General features: G+C 42.5%; 2 protein-coding genes and 1 long non-coding RNA gene across 11 annotated transcripts; 1 reads left to right on the top strand and 2 right to left on the bottom strand.

The window, feature by feature from the left end:
* Positions 1-2941: 2941 nt before the first annotated feature.
* LOC100825235 (translation initiation factor IF-2-like) lies at positions 2942-6729 on the bottom strand. 3 transcript variants are annotated; one of them, XM_024463286.1, is made up of 4 exons: positions 6461-6729; positions 4596-6284; positions 3816-4498; positions 2942-3725 (listed from the first exon to the last, which is right to left on the bottom strand). In XM_024463286.1, the coding sequence occupies exons 2-3, from the start codon at positions 5559-5561 to the stop codon at positions 4493-4495; spliced, it is 972 nt and encodes a 323-aa protein (XP_024319054.1). In that variant the 5' UTR covers positions 5562-6284; positions 6461-6729; the 3' UTR covers positions 2942-3725; positions 3816-4492. The 3 variants fall into 3 exon arrangements, with proteins under 3 accessions (XP_024319054.1, XP_010237872.2, XP_003576212.3); XM_010239570.3 differs by having other exon boundaries at positions 6461-6723; XM_003576164.4 differs by having other exon boundaries at positions 3816-4461; positions 6461-6723.
* A 223-nt stretch (positions 6730-6952) lies between these two features.
* LOC106866836 lies at positions 6953-15143 on the top strand. Of its 7 annotated transcripts, none has more exons than XR_002966282.1 (3): positions 6953-7751; positions 7838-7938; positions 14656-15143. It is a non-coding gene; the product is annotated as an uncharacterized LOC106866836 (long non-coding RNA). The 7 variants fall into 7 exon arrangements; XR_002966280.1 differs by lacking the exon at positions 14656-15143 and adding an exon at positions 9561-9778 and having other exon boundaries at positions 6956-7751; XR_002966279.1 differs by lacking the exon at positions 14656-15143 and adding an exon at positions 9550-9778 and having other exon boundaries at positions 6957-7751.
* LOC100827208 (1-aminocyclopropane-1-carboxylate oxidase) lies at positions 8656-10735 on the bottom strand. The gene is made up of 4 exons (XM_024463287.1): positions 10549-10735; positions 10208-10446; positions 9769-10111; positions 8656-9395 (listed from the first exon to the last, which is right to left on the bottom strand). Exons 1-4 carry the CDS (start codon positions 10648-10650, stop codon positions 9132-9134), a joined length of 948 nt encoding a protein of 315 aa, XP_024319055.1. The 5' UTR covers positions 10651-10735; the 3' UTR covers positions 8656-9131.
* Positions 15144-18956: the final 3813 nt, after the last annotated feature.

Genomic DNA, 18956 nt, shown 5'->3' with positions numbered 1-18956 from the left:
CTACAAAGGAGACGATCGGGCAGAAGGAGATTAATTTGGATTTTGGAGTGGATTCGAAAGGAGCCAAGGACAGAGGAGATTTGTTTTTTTTAGGGGATGGGTCCTGGATTTCGAACTGGGCTTACAAACAGATAGTAACATGAAGAAGAAGGAAGCGAGTTGGGCCCAACTAAACGTGGCCCGTACATGGGCCGAAGAGGATTGATTCCTTTCCGTTGGGATTGTCCTCTTCTTCTTCTTGGCTCACCTTGTTTGTTTGGGTGGTGCCGGGAGAAGTTTTGGAGCATGCAGGACCCAGGAAAGGACAATGTACAGTATAGTTTGACAAAGTTAGCGGCATTACTGTTGTGCTTTAAAGTAGTTTAAAGTGTAAACAGATACAACTTTGTAAAAGAGGGAGATATTTTGGTATGATAATGCATTTTTGGGTGCGTTTGGTTTGGTGCCAAGATGTGCCATGCCAAATGTTTGGTCTTTGATCAATAGTTGTTTGGATGTTGCCAACTATTTAGCGAACAATTTCATTGCCAATTTTTTTTGTGTCAAAGTTAGCTAACTTGAGGCAACTAAAACTGCAACCAATTATTTGACTTGTCAAATGTGTGAGGTCAAACCAAACACATTTTTTACGTAGCATTAGAAACCCTCTCACTCGTCCTCCTCGGTGAATCACTTTGATTTCAAAACCTACGTACTCCCTTTGTCCCATATTAAGTGACTTTATATTACATGTATGTAGATATTTTTTAGCCATAGATACATCCATATTTAGGGACATTTGAGTCACTAAATATGGGACGGAGGAAGTACATGGTTTCCATCTGCCCAATCATTTTACTGGAATGCTCCACTTAGGATTAAATTCACTTTGGTTTTAAAATCTACATACATGGTTTCAATCCGTCCGGTCGTTTTACGGGAATGCTCCTCGTACGATTAAATTTGTATGACACAATGACGAGGACAACTCGTTTGGCATCCATTCTTTCATTTCATTTAGTTGAAATGAAATACTACTCCCTCCGTCCGGAATTACTGTCGAAATCTTACATGTACATAGATGCTTTTTACACATTAGTACATCCGTATTTGGACAAATTTGAAACAATACCGGTCGGAGGGAATAAATGAAATAAAATGTAATTTTTGATAGAATTTCATATGGTTGAATTTGAATTCCGAGTTCAAAAATCATGTTTGTCTACCACATGCATTTGTAGAATGTGAGACAATCACATAGAAATGATGGCTTTTGAAAAGGAATTGGTGTTAGTTATAATGTAATTTCATGAAATTTAAGATTGATTTTTGTGTCCAATTCCGTGCCAACCTCACAAGTTGGCCTTTGAAATTCAAAATAAATTTCAGAATTTTACGTCCAAATGATGAGTGCCAATCAAGACGTGATGATTTGTTTTCATTGTATCAAATGTTGTGGCCTTCTGGACCGTACCAAAATTGTACGAATCGATCGTACGCTTGGGGGTCGTATAGCACCTCTCGTCATTTTATAGAGAAAATTACTTAAAACCACCACATTTGGGGCACGTGTCTAGGAAAACCACCATTTTTTAATTTTTTACAAATTACCATTGATTTTGTCTCTGATCGCGTTTTGACACGAAAACTGACAAGAGGGCCCACACGTCAGGTCCATATAGGCTCCACACTGGCCCAGGCTGTCCACGCCGGTTCGACCGGACCGAGCTCGAGTTGCTCTTACTTGGCTGGACCAGACCCCGAGCCGTAGGCACATGCGAGCAGGGAGGAGTTCCACTTACTGGGACGCCGCCGTCGCCGCCGCCATCGCCGAAGCAGCCGCACGCCTAGAAGATGGTGTCCTGGAGTGAAGATTCCTCAAGCGACAACTCGCTCCCGCGTGACTATTCAGACGTGGTAAGTTTTTCCATTAGTTCCAGGGTTAGGGTTTGCCGATTTGGGGGTTCAGTTCTTTGCTTTTGCTCTTTTCTGTCGTCGGAATGGACTTGTAGTGTCCGGACTGGTTGTATGATTCCGATTTCCCTGGGGAGGAGGAAGAGATCCGTTGCCATCATGGGCTTCGCGGATCAAGGCGAGTGGCCAGAGGCGGCGAGCATACATGCAGACGCTACATTGGTTGCTCGAACATTGTAAGCCTGTGAGTGTAGTTGGAATTTGCATGATTAGCTTAGCGATTGATTGTTATTCTTCATGTGTAGATTCAGGACTGTGATTTTGTGCACTAGGTTGATCCGGAGTGGCCAAACCCAATGAAGAAGAGGCTGCTTCACCTGTGGAGCAATTATGAAATGGGACAGAATTGCCAGAGAGAGATTGAGAAGGCTGGTATGATGGATGCTGAAAGGAGGAAGGCAATGGAAGAGAAGATGAAGGCAGAAGAACTGTTTTTCAAAGCTGTTGAAGAGAAGAACATAGCTGAATTTGCACTGAGGAAAGCAGAGGAAGAAAGAAAGAAGGCAGAGGAGATGAAGATGCAGCTAGAGCTCCAGCTTGCTGACATTGAAACTGAATCAAAACTTAAAGTTAAACGGCTGAGACAACTGGTACTACAGAAGGAACAATGGCCGATGTATGTTGGTGGTGTAGTCTTGCTTTTACTAGGTTTTGTCCTAACTGTGGTAGTAGAGAAGAATTATGTGTAGTGACAACAGAATATGTAGTGTGTTCTGTGTTGAATATATCTCTCTGGTGAACTAGTGAATGATGTTGTTGCTTTGAAGCTCTTAACTCAGTTTGAACTAGTGAATGATGTTGTTGCTTTGAAGCTCTTAACTCAGTTTGAACTAGTGAATGATGTTGTTGCTTTGAAGCTCTTAACTCAGTTTGAACTAGTGAATAATGTCATGTCATGGTGTGTATGCTATCTATTTATGTTTGAATCTTACATCAGGCATTAAATTCAACATGAAAGCTTACAGACCATACAGGGCAAAACACATAATAGCAGCACAACTTCATCTTACAGACCATTAATTCAACAAAATAGTTGTTCACTGCCAGTTCACATCTGCCAGTTCACATCTCTAGAAGGGCACATCAGCTAGTTTCATCAGCCATAAAGCTTACAGGAAGCATTACAGCACAAGTATCAGCCTACATCACGCATTACAGAACAAGTTCATCAGAATTAGTTAGCTTACAGACCATTAAGTTTATTGACTAGCTCACAAGCACCACTTGAGATCACAGTAGATCACATCACAGTGGGCTTCACAAAATAATTGTGTCTTACATCACAGCAACAACAATCGCTCCCGTCTGCCATTACCAACAGTGAAGTATTACATAATTTTGTTTCCCTTCTTCCTGGGTCTACTTGCTCCAGCCTGCTCTTCATGTTCTGCACCTGATGGCCTTGGAGCTGAGAAAGCAGTCGCTTGTCTTGTTGATCTTCTTGGGGCAGGAGCTGGAGCAGCTGTGCCGGCTTGAGCATGCCTTGGTGACCTTCTTGGGGCAGGAGCTGGAGCAGCTGTGCCGGCTTGACCTTGTCTTGTTGATCTTCTTGGGGCAGGAGCTGGAGCAACTGTGCCGGCTTGAGCATGCCTTGGTGACCTTCTTGGGGCAGGAGCTGGAGCACCTGTTCTAGGTGGTGTAGTTGCTGTTGCTCTGCTGCTAGAAGATGTTCTTGGTAGTTCTTGCTCTGCTTGCTGAGAAGATGTTGGAGCTACTTGACCTTGTGTTGGAGAAGGTGGGTTACTGACATAATCAGGGACAGTCCTGTTTGCCTGCAGAAGAATGGAAATAATAGTGAATTGCATAGGAAAAAGGTAATCAATTGACATGTTACAGTACATAGCAGTCATTATTGTTCATACCTTGTGATTATTTTTCCTAATCTGAAGTTCAGGCCTCAGTGCTTTCTTGCAGCTTAAGTAGTTATGTCCTTGCAGCTTGCAATTACTGCATGTAATAACTCCCATTATAGAAGTGTCCCTAGCAGCTGGAGGCTCAAACTGTCCCTTTCTCCTTTTATGCTTTGGTCTGCCAGGATGCTTCAAGAAGATAGGGGGATCAATGTCATCAGTGTTGGTCTTGGTCCAATCATGCTGACCAGGTACAGGATAAATGACAGGGCTGTAGGTTTGGAGATACAACTCTTTCTCGAAAAATGGATGAACATAATCCTCTGGATGTTGTTTAGCCTTGTAGATTGCTGCAATTGCATGATTGTAAGGCATGCCAGTTAAATCCCACTTCCTACAGCCACATGTCTTAGCTTCAAGGTTCACAGCATGGGTATTCTCACCACTTGTCACTTGCCATAATCCAGGTCCAGCACAAATTGGTCTACAAAACCTAGCATACTTTTTTTCATTTTCCAGCTTCTCACTATATGATGTTGTAATATCCCATCTGTTTCCTGCAACTCCATCTCTTTTGTTCACAAATCTGGCCATCATTTTTGTCCTGATACCATCTATCACGGTGACTATTGGTTTGGACCTGACATCTAAAATGAACCTGTTGAAGACCTCACTTAGGTTATTGACAACTAAATCTATATGAACAACAAAGTAATAGTTTAGCACAATGTAACTCATTTAACAAGTGTTAAAACACTACATAATAGTAAACAAGTTATGGAGAAAACTCACCAATGAATGGTCTGATCCATTCAGAAAACCTTCTTTTGGGCCATTTACACAGAAGAACAACCCATGGAATCTAGGATTCTTTCCAGGTTTTGGCCTGACCGTTTGGACTATGCATCTGCTACCAGGATTGGTATCTATTACAGTCTGCATGTAGTCCCTTATCCTTGTATACTGCTTGACATGATCACCAAGAACAACTTCTATTGCTTTATTCTTAGCCCTGTAAGCCATCATCTTGGGCACTTCAACTCCAAAATCTTCCATTGCTTTATCCATGATTGACTTGACATTTGTTGTGGCGTCAGATCTAATGGTACCTTCATATGCCTTGCTCAACCACTTTGCATTGATCCTTGTACTCTCTTTTGTGATCCCACACATGTGGTCCAAAAAAATCTTCTTAATGCAAAAGGTCTTCTCATTCTTGATTTGAGATGCAACCATGTAGAATGGACAGTTCTTTTGCTTGAAATTAACAATAACCCTTTTCTTACAATTCCTATGATACCTGAAGTCCCTGCTCTGGACAATGTGCAGATTAACTAAACCTCTTCTAAACTGATATACATCAGCAAAGCACAACTTCAGGCAGAACTGCTCATGAGCTGCCTGCCTTGATTCATCATAGTATATCCTCTTTGCCTGCTTCTTGGATCTGCTTTTCCTCCTTAAAGGAGCCACAAATGACATTCCCTCTGCCCCATCATCATCTCCATCAGATATAGGACCAGGATCACTATCTTCAGAAGAAGAAATGATGCGGTCAGGAATGAAGCTAGGACCTACACTTGCATGTGATCTGGTTGTGGGGCCTTTCCTTGTTGGTTTCTTCCTTTCTGGATTAAGCATTGGTTGCCCATCCTCAACCTCAATGTCTGAAACAAGTTGAGGCTCTGGGTCATAAAGGTCTTCAACATCTGTATCCCCCTCCAAGTGTTGCTGTGGATCATTCCTCTCAACTCTCATTCTGGCTACCAACTGCGCAAGCTCATCTTCTTACTGCTTCTCATCTCCTGTGTTTTGTATTGGTGTACATTGTACTCACCACAATCAATGTCTGCATCTGCATTGCTGTCACTCTCAAAATCCTCAGAGTCATATTCTGTTGATGTATCATCTGCTACCTGTGCTTTTCCCTTATCAATTGCACCTCCAACTTGAGCTTCACCCATCATGTTTACACTAGCTTGAGTCTGAATGTGCTGCTTAGCTTCTGGTGCTTTTCCCTTATCAACTGCACCTCCAACTTGAGCTTCAGCCATCATGTTTACACTAGATTGAGTTTGAATGTGCTGCTCAGCTTCTGCTACTTCTTCATCCTCAATTGTAATCACATCTGGCCTCTTCCTCTTCCTTCTGCCCACCGTCGGTATATTACTGTAAAATTCAGCAGCTCTCTTCACGGGAGATAAACCATAACCCCTGCCCTTCATCACTGTAATATTCAGCAGCTTGGAGGACTGATAAATCTTCATCATCTTGACCTTGTCATTTCCATCAATCATAGCCGGTCCTCTCAAACCAACCCCTTCCTCCTTAACATAATGCATGTAATAATCCTTTCCAGACCCAACACTCTCCATCAAACCAAGAAGATTGAGATAAATCAAATCTAACCTACCCATGTACCTCTCCACCGTATGCCCGCTCTCAAATTTCATTCTAACCTGCCATATCTCGTCATCCAACCTACACAGAAATGCAAAATCGACAAAACTCAAAAAAAGAACTAAGATTACTTCCTACATCGATGGAATCGAGAAACCCCACCCCCCAAATCGAGCACATTGAGATGAACCCTAGAACTGAAGCAACCCCATCCCCCAAATCGAGCACATTGAGATGAAAAAGAGATAAGAACTTACTGTGTAAAGTCGATGTAGTCGGTCTAGTGCGGGCTGTTGCTCGACGCCGCCGGCAATGGCGGAACTGACGGCAAAGACCCACCTCCGCCACTTGCCTCCGCCACGCTTGCCTGGGTCAGGAGCGCTGCGAACTCGTTGCCTCCCTCATCGCCGGTGCCGCCGCCATCATCGACGACCTTGGAGGTCGCCATCGCTTCCGACGTCGCCAACCAGAGAGAGACGGGGACGGGTACGAGATCTAGGGTTCCAGGCCGAGGGCAAGGTCGGGCTCGGGTCGTGCTAAGGGGCTAGGGTTAGGTCGGGTTCGGTCGGGTCCGGACACGGTGGACGCCCTGGGCCAGCGTGGAGCCTATGTGGACCTGATGTGTGGGCCCTCTTGTCAATTTTCGTGTCAAAACGCGATCAGAGACAAAATCAGTGCGCGGGAGTACAACTAACGGAGAAAGTGGTGATAATTTATAAATTTTTTTAAAAAAATTGATTTTCCTAGACACGTGCACCAAAGGTCGGTGGTTTTAGTAATTTTCTCTCATTTTACAACCCCAAAGCGTAGCCCCTTCCAAACGCCGCTGACACATGCCCTCGCGAGCTCACCTTGGCCCTTGCCACCACTGCTGCGAGGCGGCCTGCGACCGCCTACCTCCTGCTCTCCCCTTCATCTCCCAAGCTCCTCACCGCCGGTGCCGCGGCCGGAAGTTCCTCGTCGTCGTGGAGCTGAATGATTGCCCGCTGCGCGCGGTGGATCGGGATCACGCGAGGTCTTCTGACTGCAAGGTCGTGCGCTTGTACGTGCTGCAAAACCAGGGGCTACATTGACATCCATGCTGCAATGCCCACGGTCCACCCAACCTTTCACTATCTTCCAGCCGATGGTGGTTCATTTAGCCTTAGTCCATGCAGCCAAGGTGTTCGACGAAATTACCAAATGAGTAGAAGTTCCTTTTCTAAATCCTTTCATGGTCTGCTACATGTTGGTTAATAAGGGAAACCTGGTTTGCGTATGTATGATGCTCGTTTGTGTACTCTAAGCTATGCCCGTGGCTCCAACATTGGCATTAGCCATTAGGCATGAGTACTTACTAGTTACAACTAATCAATTTGGTTTTGTGTTTTGACTGTTTTTTCTTGCTTTCAGCTCGGGCCAAGAGGCACTAGTTCAAGAAGCTGCGTACTCACTCAGAAGGATCACCACCATCAAGAAGATCATATAGGCAGCTGATTATGTCAAGAAGCAGATCCAGCCAACACAGGGTGAAGAGAAGATTGTGGAGATGTGGTAGATGGATAGCAGGTTCGTCGTGACCATATATATGCTCAGCTTTGGGATTCTTTTAATAGTAGAGTGTGATTCTTGCTTGCTTTTTGCTGTGGATGCAGTTCTGGATGCGTGAGTGAGCCTGGAACACAAGTAGAGATGATGGCGCTGATCGAGTGCCAAACAAGGCCTAAGGGGGTCATCATTCACTAGAATGCCTGAGGTCAGAGTTTTTTAAACCTCTGATCAGTAATTAATGAAAGAGTGTGGCTATGTGGTTATGTCTTATGCAACTTTTTTAAGCAGAAGGTTTAAATCCCAGTCGACGTAAGAAGGTTGTCGGATTAGTATCTAGATGTCATCCCCGCTCTCTCTCTCTCTCTCTCTCTCTATTTTCGTTCCAAATCTTTTAGTACAAAGCAGATCTGACCGATCTCTAAAAAGAAAAATATTTTTTCCTCTAACAAATTAGCTAATAAAAATGAAGATATTGTTATATAGAAACTACAACCCACCATTATATTTTCGTGAAAAATAATTCAAAGTATAATTTATTACAGTTACTTTTTTTTGCTTAACTAGTTATTTTACTTACAAACAAGTACAGATGCAGAATCACAGTCAAACTTGCCAAGTGGATACCGTGCAAAAACAAAAATCTCATCTATTGTTTCAAAAAAAAATCTCATCTACTTTTGGAATGGAGAAGTGCATATTTAGTTAGTGTATCAGTTTTTGTGGACTAGTATACCTGCCCATAAATTAAGCAAAATCAGAATTAATCATGCACTAGAACAAGCAGTGACTTGTGGGGATTAGGAATTAATTCAAAATGTCAATTTATTCTCTCTGATCTTGATTGTATATTCAAAATGAATGTTATGGTTGGATCATAATACACAGAAGCTCATGAAAAATGTGTACTCTGCGTCAGGCAATATATGTGAACTGAAACTTGATACTGTATTATACCCCACCAATACATTTTCATTCACAGGATCTCCTCACATCTCCCACTAATGTACATTTACAAACCACATTAAAACCCAAACATTAAAAAGAAAAAAAAAAGGAAAGAAAGATGAACCCATAGAGGTACTAGATGCCACTCCAAGCTACAAATCACTCTATGGCATCTGTTGACCACAGCACATTCTGACAGTCTCTCATGCCACCATATATATTATATATGTTTATATGGCTTCCGAGAGAGTAGACTGCCGAATGGCACTAACACACATCTGTACTTAACAAACCTATTTAGTTATATCACAAAAACCCGTATGTAATTAATTGTACACTTAATTAAGTAACTTAACAGGGCAAGAAGAAGCTGAAGCTGAATCTGAAGCTCTGCAGGTGCATAGACATGTTGTCTGCTGCTGTCTGCTGGGCTCAGGTTGATCAGTTCAGTCTTCACTCCACCAATTCCTTGGCTGTCGCTGCCGCTGCGGCGAACCTGGGCTGCTTGTCTTGGAACTTCTGCTTCACGTACACCTCCATGTAGTCCCCGAACATGAAGCTTGGGTAGTCAGAGTTGGTGTCGGTGGTGGCGGGTGTCGCTGGAGATATGGTGGCCATGCGTGCCGGGTTGTAGAAGGAGGCGATGGATCGCCGGTTGCCGTCGCGGGTGGCCAGCACGCGGTGCCAGGCGCTCTTATACCGCCCGTTGCTCATCACCTGAAATCAAATCAATTGAGTTGCTTTGCAATGAGTAATCATTCTTGTCCAAGATTGGGCAACTAGCACTAATTCTGGTCAAACATTTGAGTATAATGCTTTGGGATTTCAATCTGGAGCAAACTTATTAAAGCGATCTTTTTGACTATGTAAGGAATTGATCAGGCAACACAGTGTTGAGGTGGCTTCTTCTTGGGTTGACTCAAATATTTTAAATAGCAGCAGCCTCTCCAGATCACTAAGCAAGCAGGCACAACACCACAAATCTCAACTGTTATCAACGTGAGCTCAAGTCCACCAAGACCAGCATGGTACTAGAATACTCAATTAACCTCGCCAGAAGCGTGGTCATGGACATGGTGGGCTCACTCACCTCGATCTGGTCGCCGGTGTTGATGACGATGGCGTTCTCGACTGGCTGGACATCGGCCCAGACGCCGTCGTGGCCCAGCACCTGCAATCCGCCGACGCGGTCATCCTGGAAGAGCAGGATAAGGCCGCCGGCGTCGGTGTGGGCACGCAGCCCGTCCACCATCTCCGGCCGCGGGCACGGCGGGTAGTGGCTCACCTTGGTGCCGTAGAAGGGCTCGAAGTCACCGTCCTTGGAGAAGACCTTGGTGATGTGCCCTTCCTCCAGCCCCAACAGCTCCTCCATCACCCCCAGCATCTTCTCCGCCAGCTTCTTCAGCTCCCTCCTGTACTCCATCATCGTCTCCCTGCACATTCAAGCCCCACATGTATGCCTGATCGATCAGAGGATGATCAGCAAAAAGGGGTTGCTGCGGTAAGCGACTGATGAATTGGGGGCTTACTTGAAGGTGGGGGGGATGGAGGGCCAAGGCATGTCGTCATGGAGGGTGAAGACGTCCTCCCAATCCATGCCTTGGACCTTCCTCGCGGGGAGGCCCTCGCCTTCCTGGTCAATCAGGGCAGCGAGGGCCTTGACTGCGGGGTTGGACTCCTTGAACCCCTCCTCGCGCAGCTTGTAGCAATCGCTGCACACCTTCTTCACCCTCTCCAACAGCTCATCGGGGATGCCGGTGTTCACCAGCTGCACCACAAGTCCTCTCTTATAATTAGCATCATAGAAGAATGGCATCCATACATTGATGAACATGATCTCCTGAAAAGCTATGCCTATATGTATGCTTACCTGGAAGAACCCCCACTCTTCGAACCCGGCGGCGATCTCCATCAGAGCCACCGCCCTGTCATCTCCGTCGAGCCTTGAGAAGTCAATGACAGGGATCACCATTGTTCCGAGTGAGTGTTCCGGATTAGCAAGCTACCAACAATTGCTAGAACTTGGAAGGTGGAAGAAGAAGAAGAAGAAGCAGAGATGGTGTGTGGAAGCTGGGAGACCAATCCCCCCCTTTTATAACCGCAGCATGTTAGGTGTCAAATGTTTGTTTATTCATCACACAAAATATTATATTCCCCTTCGCTGTGGGAAAGCTAGCTATGGCCCCAATTAAGGGGGGGTTTGAATTGGTTTGCAAGCTAGGCAGAGGCGATGAGATCATTCTGGCCGGTGTTTACCTCGGTTCTTGCGAATTGCGATGCAATTGTTTTGTATTTTTTATATGTGTGTGCTCGATGCTGAGGTGCTGGTTCTTAATTGGGATTAAATAAATGTGTTTGCAAGGTCAATGCAGGGGGTACACATAGATCAGATGAGATCAATTATAGAGCGTGCAGTGTAGACGGTTAGCTCGTGGTAACCGATTTTGATTAGTTTTGTAAGTTCATTTCTTTGTCTTTCTCAACTGCTAAATGTAGGTCTTGTATAAGCGGTCTTGTATGATAAGAAATTACATTCTTTTCCGCAAAAAAAAGAAAAGAGATTACAGTCTCTATTTTTGTTTTTATACAGTCCTTTGCAATGTTTCTCAAAATATTTGTATATTTAGATTTCTAAAGCCTACTAAACCATTTTGCTCTTACTTTTCCTAGATGAATAATTTTAACGCTACCATAGTATAGTTATTGGGTTAGGAGAGGTGGAATTGAGTAGATATTGGAGGAATACTGAATAAGTACTGCAGCTATTGCATAAAGATAGGAAAAAAGAATCTGTCCACTACTTTATTTTGTCTTAAAAGACTGCATGTATAAGTAAAAGAAACAGAATGAGGATAAAGGTATGTGTTCGGGAGAGATTTTGTGTGGGAGCCCAGGAAATTCCCACCAAATTTTTGTACTGTATTCATGAAATAAAAAACTTTCCAGATTGGGTTTGTTTGGGAGCTATGGTGAGAAAAAAAATCGGCTTTGCTATTTCTAAGGCGACTGAAAAGTAACTATTTCTAAGTCGACGCAAACAAAACACCTGATCCAATCACTGAGATTCGTACAAGATTCATATAAGTATAAAATGATGAGAAAATCTTAATTGGATGACTATGATCGTCGACCGAGAAATAACTATTTCTAACTTGACCGAGAAATAAGCACTCCCCAAAAAAATCGGGAATGACCCTATCCTATCCTTGACCATGGGCAGGCCTAGCTGAATTTTTGCAAAAAAAAGAATATATGTATTATGTACTCTATATATGTATGCATCTAGAAAGAATTTTGGGCTAAAACTCAAAGTATTGAAGCATTGAGCCCTAAAATGCACTGGCCATCTATCTCATCCTTCCCTCGAATTGGCCCAATGGTCTAAGTAGGATTTTATATAGTTGAAAATCGAACTATCTCGTGCCTCCTCGCCTCTTTTTAAATCCTAGCAACTTCTCCTATGCCTCCTCCTCGGCGTCTCCGCTTTTGGGTGTTGGCCGGCTAGGCAGGGTGATGCTCCGCGCTTCGCCACTTCCGTCATAGAACAGCTACACGCACTACACTACACTACACACAAGAGGATAGCACCTCACGGATCACTCGATTAGAGACGCAAATTAATTTTTCACCAATTAATTTGACCAATGAAATTTCGAAATAATTTTGAACAATTTTGAATACCCGGTGTTAAAATCCTGGGCCAGCCCCTGAGATCTTGACCCGTATTATTTATCTGGTCTTGGAAAGCAGATTCGGACAAGAATCCGGAATCTTGAGGTCCGAAAAATAGGGGTAGTCAAAATGGGCATTGGATGAATATAACGAATTCAATTGGGCAATGTGTAAATTGGCGAATAGTGCGGCCATGAGAAAGACTAATTTGGTAACGAAACCGTAGCTACACAATTAGCTATCAAGTTTAACATTCAGCCTACTTGAAAAATCTAACATATAAATGTAAAATGATGCTAAAGTTCTACTATTTGTAATTGTTTGCTTACAATTCAAACAATCTTCATTGGAAAAAATCTTAACGGATTCCTTTGAAATTTATGTGGGTAAAAAATGCCCTTGTCGTACTTGCATAGTTGCATGCAAAGCATAAGGATGTACTACCGGAGCTAGCTAGCTCTCCCTTGGGAAATACTAGCTACTAGACACTACTCCACTTGGCACGTAGGAAGAGATCAAGTTTAGAAGTGTCGACCATGCATGTGACGGCAGCTGCTAATTAAGCTAGCTTAGACGTGTAAGCCGGTGTCCCCTTATCTTCTCTACCGCCCCTAGCTTGAGTGAAGCTGTGAAGGAGTTGACCCTAGCTTACGCGTACCTTGAAAATATTACTAGCTCCATCCTTTCACTCGCTTGTTGCCGTTGGGGATTAATGTCTTTTGGCAGTTGCACGCATCCATCCATCGATCGCCTCTTCTCTTCTTATTTGTGTTTTTACGCAAACTTTAGTTATTTCCCATTATCATGGCAGATCAGCGTCGTAGCCCAAGCTGACACATTGACACATGCGATGCGTTAATTGTTGGCTCAGTCATGTACACTAGCTACAGTTGCCGGCCTGATGGGCAGTTTTTCTTTCGTAAGGAGTTTATTTTAACTTTTACTTAGCCATGTGCATTAATCAGAAAAAATAGCATGCTTGCATTCATGCAACATATTTGTCGATTGTGGTTTTTAGATGAGCTTTTGGCGCTCCAACGGAAATTCTCTCTGCCCCTGCGGTACTCTAGCTTTGTAGTTTCCACCGCTGTCCAAGGTTGAGCCCTAGGATTTGACATCGGACTGGAAAAACCACTTACAGACTCTTTACGCCCACATTCCGGATGCTGGCACGGAGTTAGCCGATGTTTATTCCTCAGATATCGTCATTGTTTCTTCTCCGAGAAAAGAACTTGGCGACCCGTAGGTCTTCCACCTCCACGCGGCATTGCTTCGTGAGGCTTTCACCCATTGCCAAAAATTCTCCACTGCTGCCTCCCGTAGAAATCCGGGCCGTGTCTCGGTCTTAGCGTGGCTAATCATCCTCTGAGACCAGCTACTGATCATAGCCTTAGATGTTGGGCACATAGAATTGAAATCCTATAGCTTAGAGTTCTCATAAGAAGTTGTATTTCTGTATTGAAAAAATAAGTTGTATTTTTATTTCTTTCCTACTTATAAAGTTTCCACTTGGTGGTCGTCAATTCAGTTCCCATGCATTTTCTCCCTGAGCACTGGCAACTAACAAATTGGCCTGTCCAAATCACAATGACCTCACTTTGTTGTATCACTCCATATCCTCTGATATCTTCTTCCTTTTGCAGCCTTTCCCCCAATCAACCGGTAGCTGCCGCCTCCATTCTCCGATCCCTAATTTCCCATCAACCAGACTATTAAAGCAGAATAAATAGTGGTAACAAAAATCGAATGTAAGGTGTTCCGTAGCATTGCACAGGTGATGCATGATGTTTACCTTGCATGATGTATGAGACTTCAATAATATTTAGGCTATGTGCATCGATTGAGGCCGGGAGGTTTTTCTTCTTTTTGAAAAAAAAATGGATGGTGTTAAAACTGATTTGAGTCGAAGACAGAAACATGCAGTTCTGTAGAAGAAGAAGAATCATACCTTTCAAAAGATGAGAAGAAATCAAACATGCCAACACGGCAACTACATGAGCATTTCTCTTTTCGGCAATGTACCCCTCGCCAAAGTACAATTAACAAACAAGGTGGCGCTTCTGTCTAATACACAGGAAGGCGACATCTACAGAAATATTAGATTAATATCTGTCAACAACTCAGGAAGTCTGCAGCTTACATATTTGTTCATTTATATATGCCATATTAGCGTATGAGTGATCAATCATGGTGCATGCTTGAGCACGTTGCCGACTTCAACTAGTTGACTTGTCTCAGTTAATTAGCATGGTACATTTTTGTGTTGTGTATTCATTTATATGTTAATTCCATATCCATTTGGCAGAAACAGAATTGCTGAGGAATTGGCACGGTTTGATAGACGACATGGGAGTAATACAAGGAAAGGAATCCCTTGATCCTAGCCGAGTATCTTGGAACAGAGCATTTAGCCTAGCGTTTCTTTTTCTGGTGACCAATGCTTGCCAACATATTTACCCTTTGGATGGCCGGCGAGGTGTATCTCTGAGCCATCTCTCTGCTGCAAGAGTCATTACGGAGCAAATGGTGTCATGGAAAATTACAAAACGTAAATTGTCTTGAAATTCAGATTTGGATTTGGACAATAATGTAGAGGGGAAATGATAATTAAACGTCCTACTCCTAGTAAAACTAACCCCTCTTATCTTTACTCATGGGGCTTATGTGTAAATTTCTATTGCCGTCCACTTCTTTTGTGTAAAAGTGGATTGGTTGTTTGCCATAGAGATTATAGAAGCTATCCTGCAAATATTTTTTTTCCAAAAATTGTCATGATCATTTGCATCATGTCCAGAAGAGAATGAGCTCCGCCGCAATCGCGGGAAGCACGGGGAACTTTCTCTTATTAAACTTGGGCCCTATTTACCCATTCCAAACAGTCGAGAGTCAAATCAAAGCAACCCTGGCAACGCAAGGTTTCTGTCCGGGATTTTGGTGGCAGTGCTTAGCAGTAGTAGCATGCGTCAATAGAATTATGGAGCATCTTAAGATCACATTGCGCTGACTTTGATTAATTGAGATTATTTACTCTTGTTTTCTTGTTTGTTGGCTGCTGGCCCAACCACGTAGCTGGCTACTCGCTTACAGGGGAGCACGTACGCATGCCTGGGGCCCCACTCATGAGCTCCTGATCTCTCTTGGCATTCTCCATTTGGCTCTTCCAAGGCTTCACATTTGACTTTGTGATTTTGAAACGTCACTGGTTAGTGAGCAGGGAGGGTAATTAACTGATAAAGAAATGGTTTAGCAAACGTAAACATGCATTATCAGTCATTAATCAAGTTGTTTGAGGACCATTAATTAGTTAGTACCATCGATCAATATGATCGGTAATTGGCTAGACCGGCGACAGAGGCTTCGTTTAACTATTTTGTTGCCATGGCTGCTCTGTGTGTTTGTCTATTAATTTGGCTAAGTCAAAATGGTATGATTTTCGACAAGATAAATAAACTCCAATTCTTTGTAACTGGCATCTTTTCGTGTACACACTGGCTATGATCCTAATCCAGATTATAGTTTTTGGACAGGACAAGAGAGCATTTTTTCTTGCGTGCCATTCTTTGAAGGTGGTAGCCGAAGAGCTCTTCGTCGAGCATAGATGGCGGTTTTCACACTACGTTATGTGTGGTTTAAGCCCTTGATGTGTTTCCGACCTTTTTCTTACCCTTTATTGTTATTCATATCCTCTGTTTTTGGCTATGACTTTGTTACGGTGGCCAGATGGCTGCACTATCTTAATTATGCGGAAAAAAAGGCAATAAAACTTTATGATTGTAGAAATAGATAACTGATGTGACTTTTATCTAGGTTGTAAGATGATATATTTTGTCTGCCAACCGAAATAGATATGCTCAATTTCTTGAACTTTCTCAAACTGAGGATAAATTTTGAATTCTTGAGCTGGGGTTTCATCATGTAAAAATAAGCACTCTCTGCTCCTCGTCACAGAAAATGACATTTTGGATGTTGACACATTCTTCAAGATGTAACTATGACTTCTAGTTTTTATTGCAAGATGTTTATAATACCAATTTTATTGTAATATTCGAAAAATACTTTTCAGGACATATGAAGTTCCCAATTCAAAATGATATAAATGATATTGGCAATCAAATCTTTCATAATTTGAGTGAAGGCATTTTGAAAAAGTCATTTTTGGTGAACCGCAAAATAATTTTGTAAATACTCACTCATAGAATCAAGCACCAATATATATTCTAGTAATCTTAACGTTAGACAATTCGAACATCTTGTTTTCACTAGGGCAAACTAGGTTGATTAATTACCAAGTGGTCGGCGCCATTGATTGCTGGAAGTTACTGATTAACTTGAGATGAAGGCAAGCGTGTACATGCTATGCCTTGCTTGTCAACCAACCTCAGCTAAATTAGCTGCAGAACCCCATAACATGTTTCCCAGTTGCTGTTGTGCCTTTCTAGCCACTCGGTAACTCGTCGACAAAGATATCTTATGGCGCATGTGGACGGATCAAGGCCTGCAAGTTGCGTAGCTGATGATCCTCGATGCAGCTGATTAATCAATCAATTAACTCGATCTCCGGATTAAGTTTATGAGTTTATGATCCTGGGACCAGGTAGTTTAGTTAGACTGATTGGTTTCATTCCTCGAGGCGATTAATTAGTAGTAGGCCAAATGCTCGACCATGACTGTATGGATTAATTTTATGTATTTGTCAAGTAAATATTGTGATCATGTGGCACGTCTGAGTTCTGAAAGTTGGTTCATGGGTAGATTATTCAGGCAAATTAAAGTTGGTTCTGTTGAGACTGCAGGAAGTCCCAGCTCTGAGGTAGCCATTGCAACCGCTGGTTGATGGCTCCAAAGATCCTGGCAAATGACAAATGTAGTAATATGTCATCAACTACTGTTCATATATAAGTAGTATTGGCTCAGCTCTGAGGTATCCCATCAGCTGCTGTTCATATATAAGTATTTCCTTCTTCTGGTTCGATTTCCCCCCTTTTTAGTTCAGTTTTTGAAGACTTGACCTTTGAAAAGAAAAGGATGTGTTAGTAGTTTGAGGGCTGGAGTGTTGAATATTTCAGAAAGCTGCTCAATTTGGTTTCTTCCTAACCATAATGGATCTTCAGAGGTTCAGACCTGAACCAGGAAAACCCTGAACACCATAGTCTAGTCATTGCAAATCAAAGATATTATTCCATAATTGAAGATTGAAATTTTCCACTTCTTTCCTCTTTTTGATATATAAGAAATTAATGATCATGTAGACAGATTAGAGCTTACACCAAATACAGAGACTCAATGCATGCATATATGCTCTGACTCTTTGACATGTTCCTAAATATATATAATTTATACATCTTCTGAAAGAAGCATCCAAACATGAACCGAACTTCCATTTGGACTTGCCGATTAGAACAACCAGTAGACTGAAAACGACCAGCAGGTCGAAATTAAAGAAGAAGTCGCATGCTCCATGCTGCATAATAAAACTTGAGTTTCAGAAGATAAGAACAGTTTTAAACATAAGGAATTATTCAACCTTGCCTCTTTCGCTGGATCCATCACAGAATTGAAAATAAATTAAACATATGATTTCATTCCATTGGTTCTTATGCTTGAGCTGACAGGTGTTGCTGATCTCTGCTGTATATTATATATCTGAGGATGCTGCGTTGACAAGAAGGAACAAACATAATTAACTACAGGTTAATTAACAAACAAAAAGAACTAATTGTAGGTCCAGATTGATTGACATCATGTGGAGATAGTCAAAAGGGCATACCTAGCATGCGCCAAGTCATCGATTGAGCAGACAAAATTAAGTGTGTTATTTTTCTAATCGAGAACCTTGCACCAAGTCATAGATCGGCTGCTGAACTATGCATTGTTTCTGAAGGATTTATGGGATGACATGTGGTAGAAAACAGCAGCTTCGTCCTTAATTTAGCTCGTGATGATCTAGAAGGATGGCTAAAAAAATCCTGAGACTTGGCACGATGAACTGAACCTCTCCGTCAAATCTGAATGACCATATCTAAGGAAGCAGTAGATTATTCAGGCTGCATGCATGTACCAAGTCACCAACTGCCCCGGGTAATTAATTTAACCTTGTTTACCCGTCAGACTATGATCAGTGATCACCTACATGCAGAGAATTCCACTGATTAAACAACACATTGATCAGTTCATCCTGTCATGCTCTGCAAATTTGGGCTAACCAGTAATCGGCAGCAGGAAGTTACCAGTGGTTTTCTCAAAGCGGTTTTGGAGTCCGTTGTTTCAGGTACAGATAGCACGAAGTTAATAACAGAAAATGGAAATATGTTCCTTGTAGGAGGTAGAATATTTATCATTTATCACACAGCACAGCTTAATTCTTCGAAACGCCGTCCATTTAATCCCTAATTGCTTTCGGCTCCAACGCTAGAAACTCACATGCTATATGGCCATACACCATAAAAATATGCAAACTGCAGAAAAGAATTATTATTATTATTTGGTGCTTTTTGTTTTGAGAGGATTTTGGTGCTTGTTTTTTTTTTGAGGAAATTTTGGTGGGCTACAACCCCTACAGCCCCGTTGAAGAAAGGCTCAAACTGGGCAGCAGCCCAGGGCCCATAT

The sequence above is a fragment of the Brachypodium distachyon genome, chromosome 4 (genome assembly GCF_000005505.3).
Source record: "Brachypodium distachyon strain Bd21 chromosome 4, Brachypodium_distachyon_v3.0, whole genome shotgun sequence".
Classification (NCBI taxonomy): domain Eukaryota; kingdom Viridiplantae; phylum Streptophyta; class Magnoliopsida; order Poales; family Poaceae; genus Brachypodium; species Brachypodium distachyon.
The sequence above is the reverse complement of the archived record's forward strand: the minus strand, read 5'-3'. Positions and strand labels throughout refer to the sequence as shown.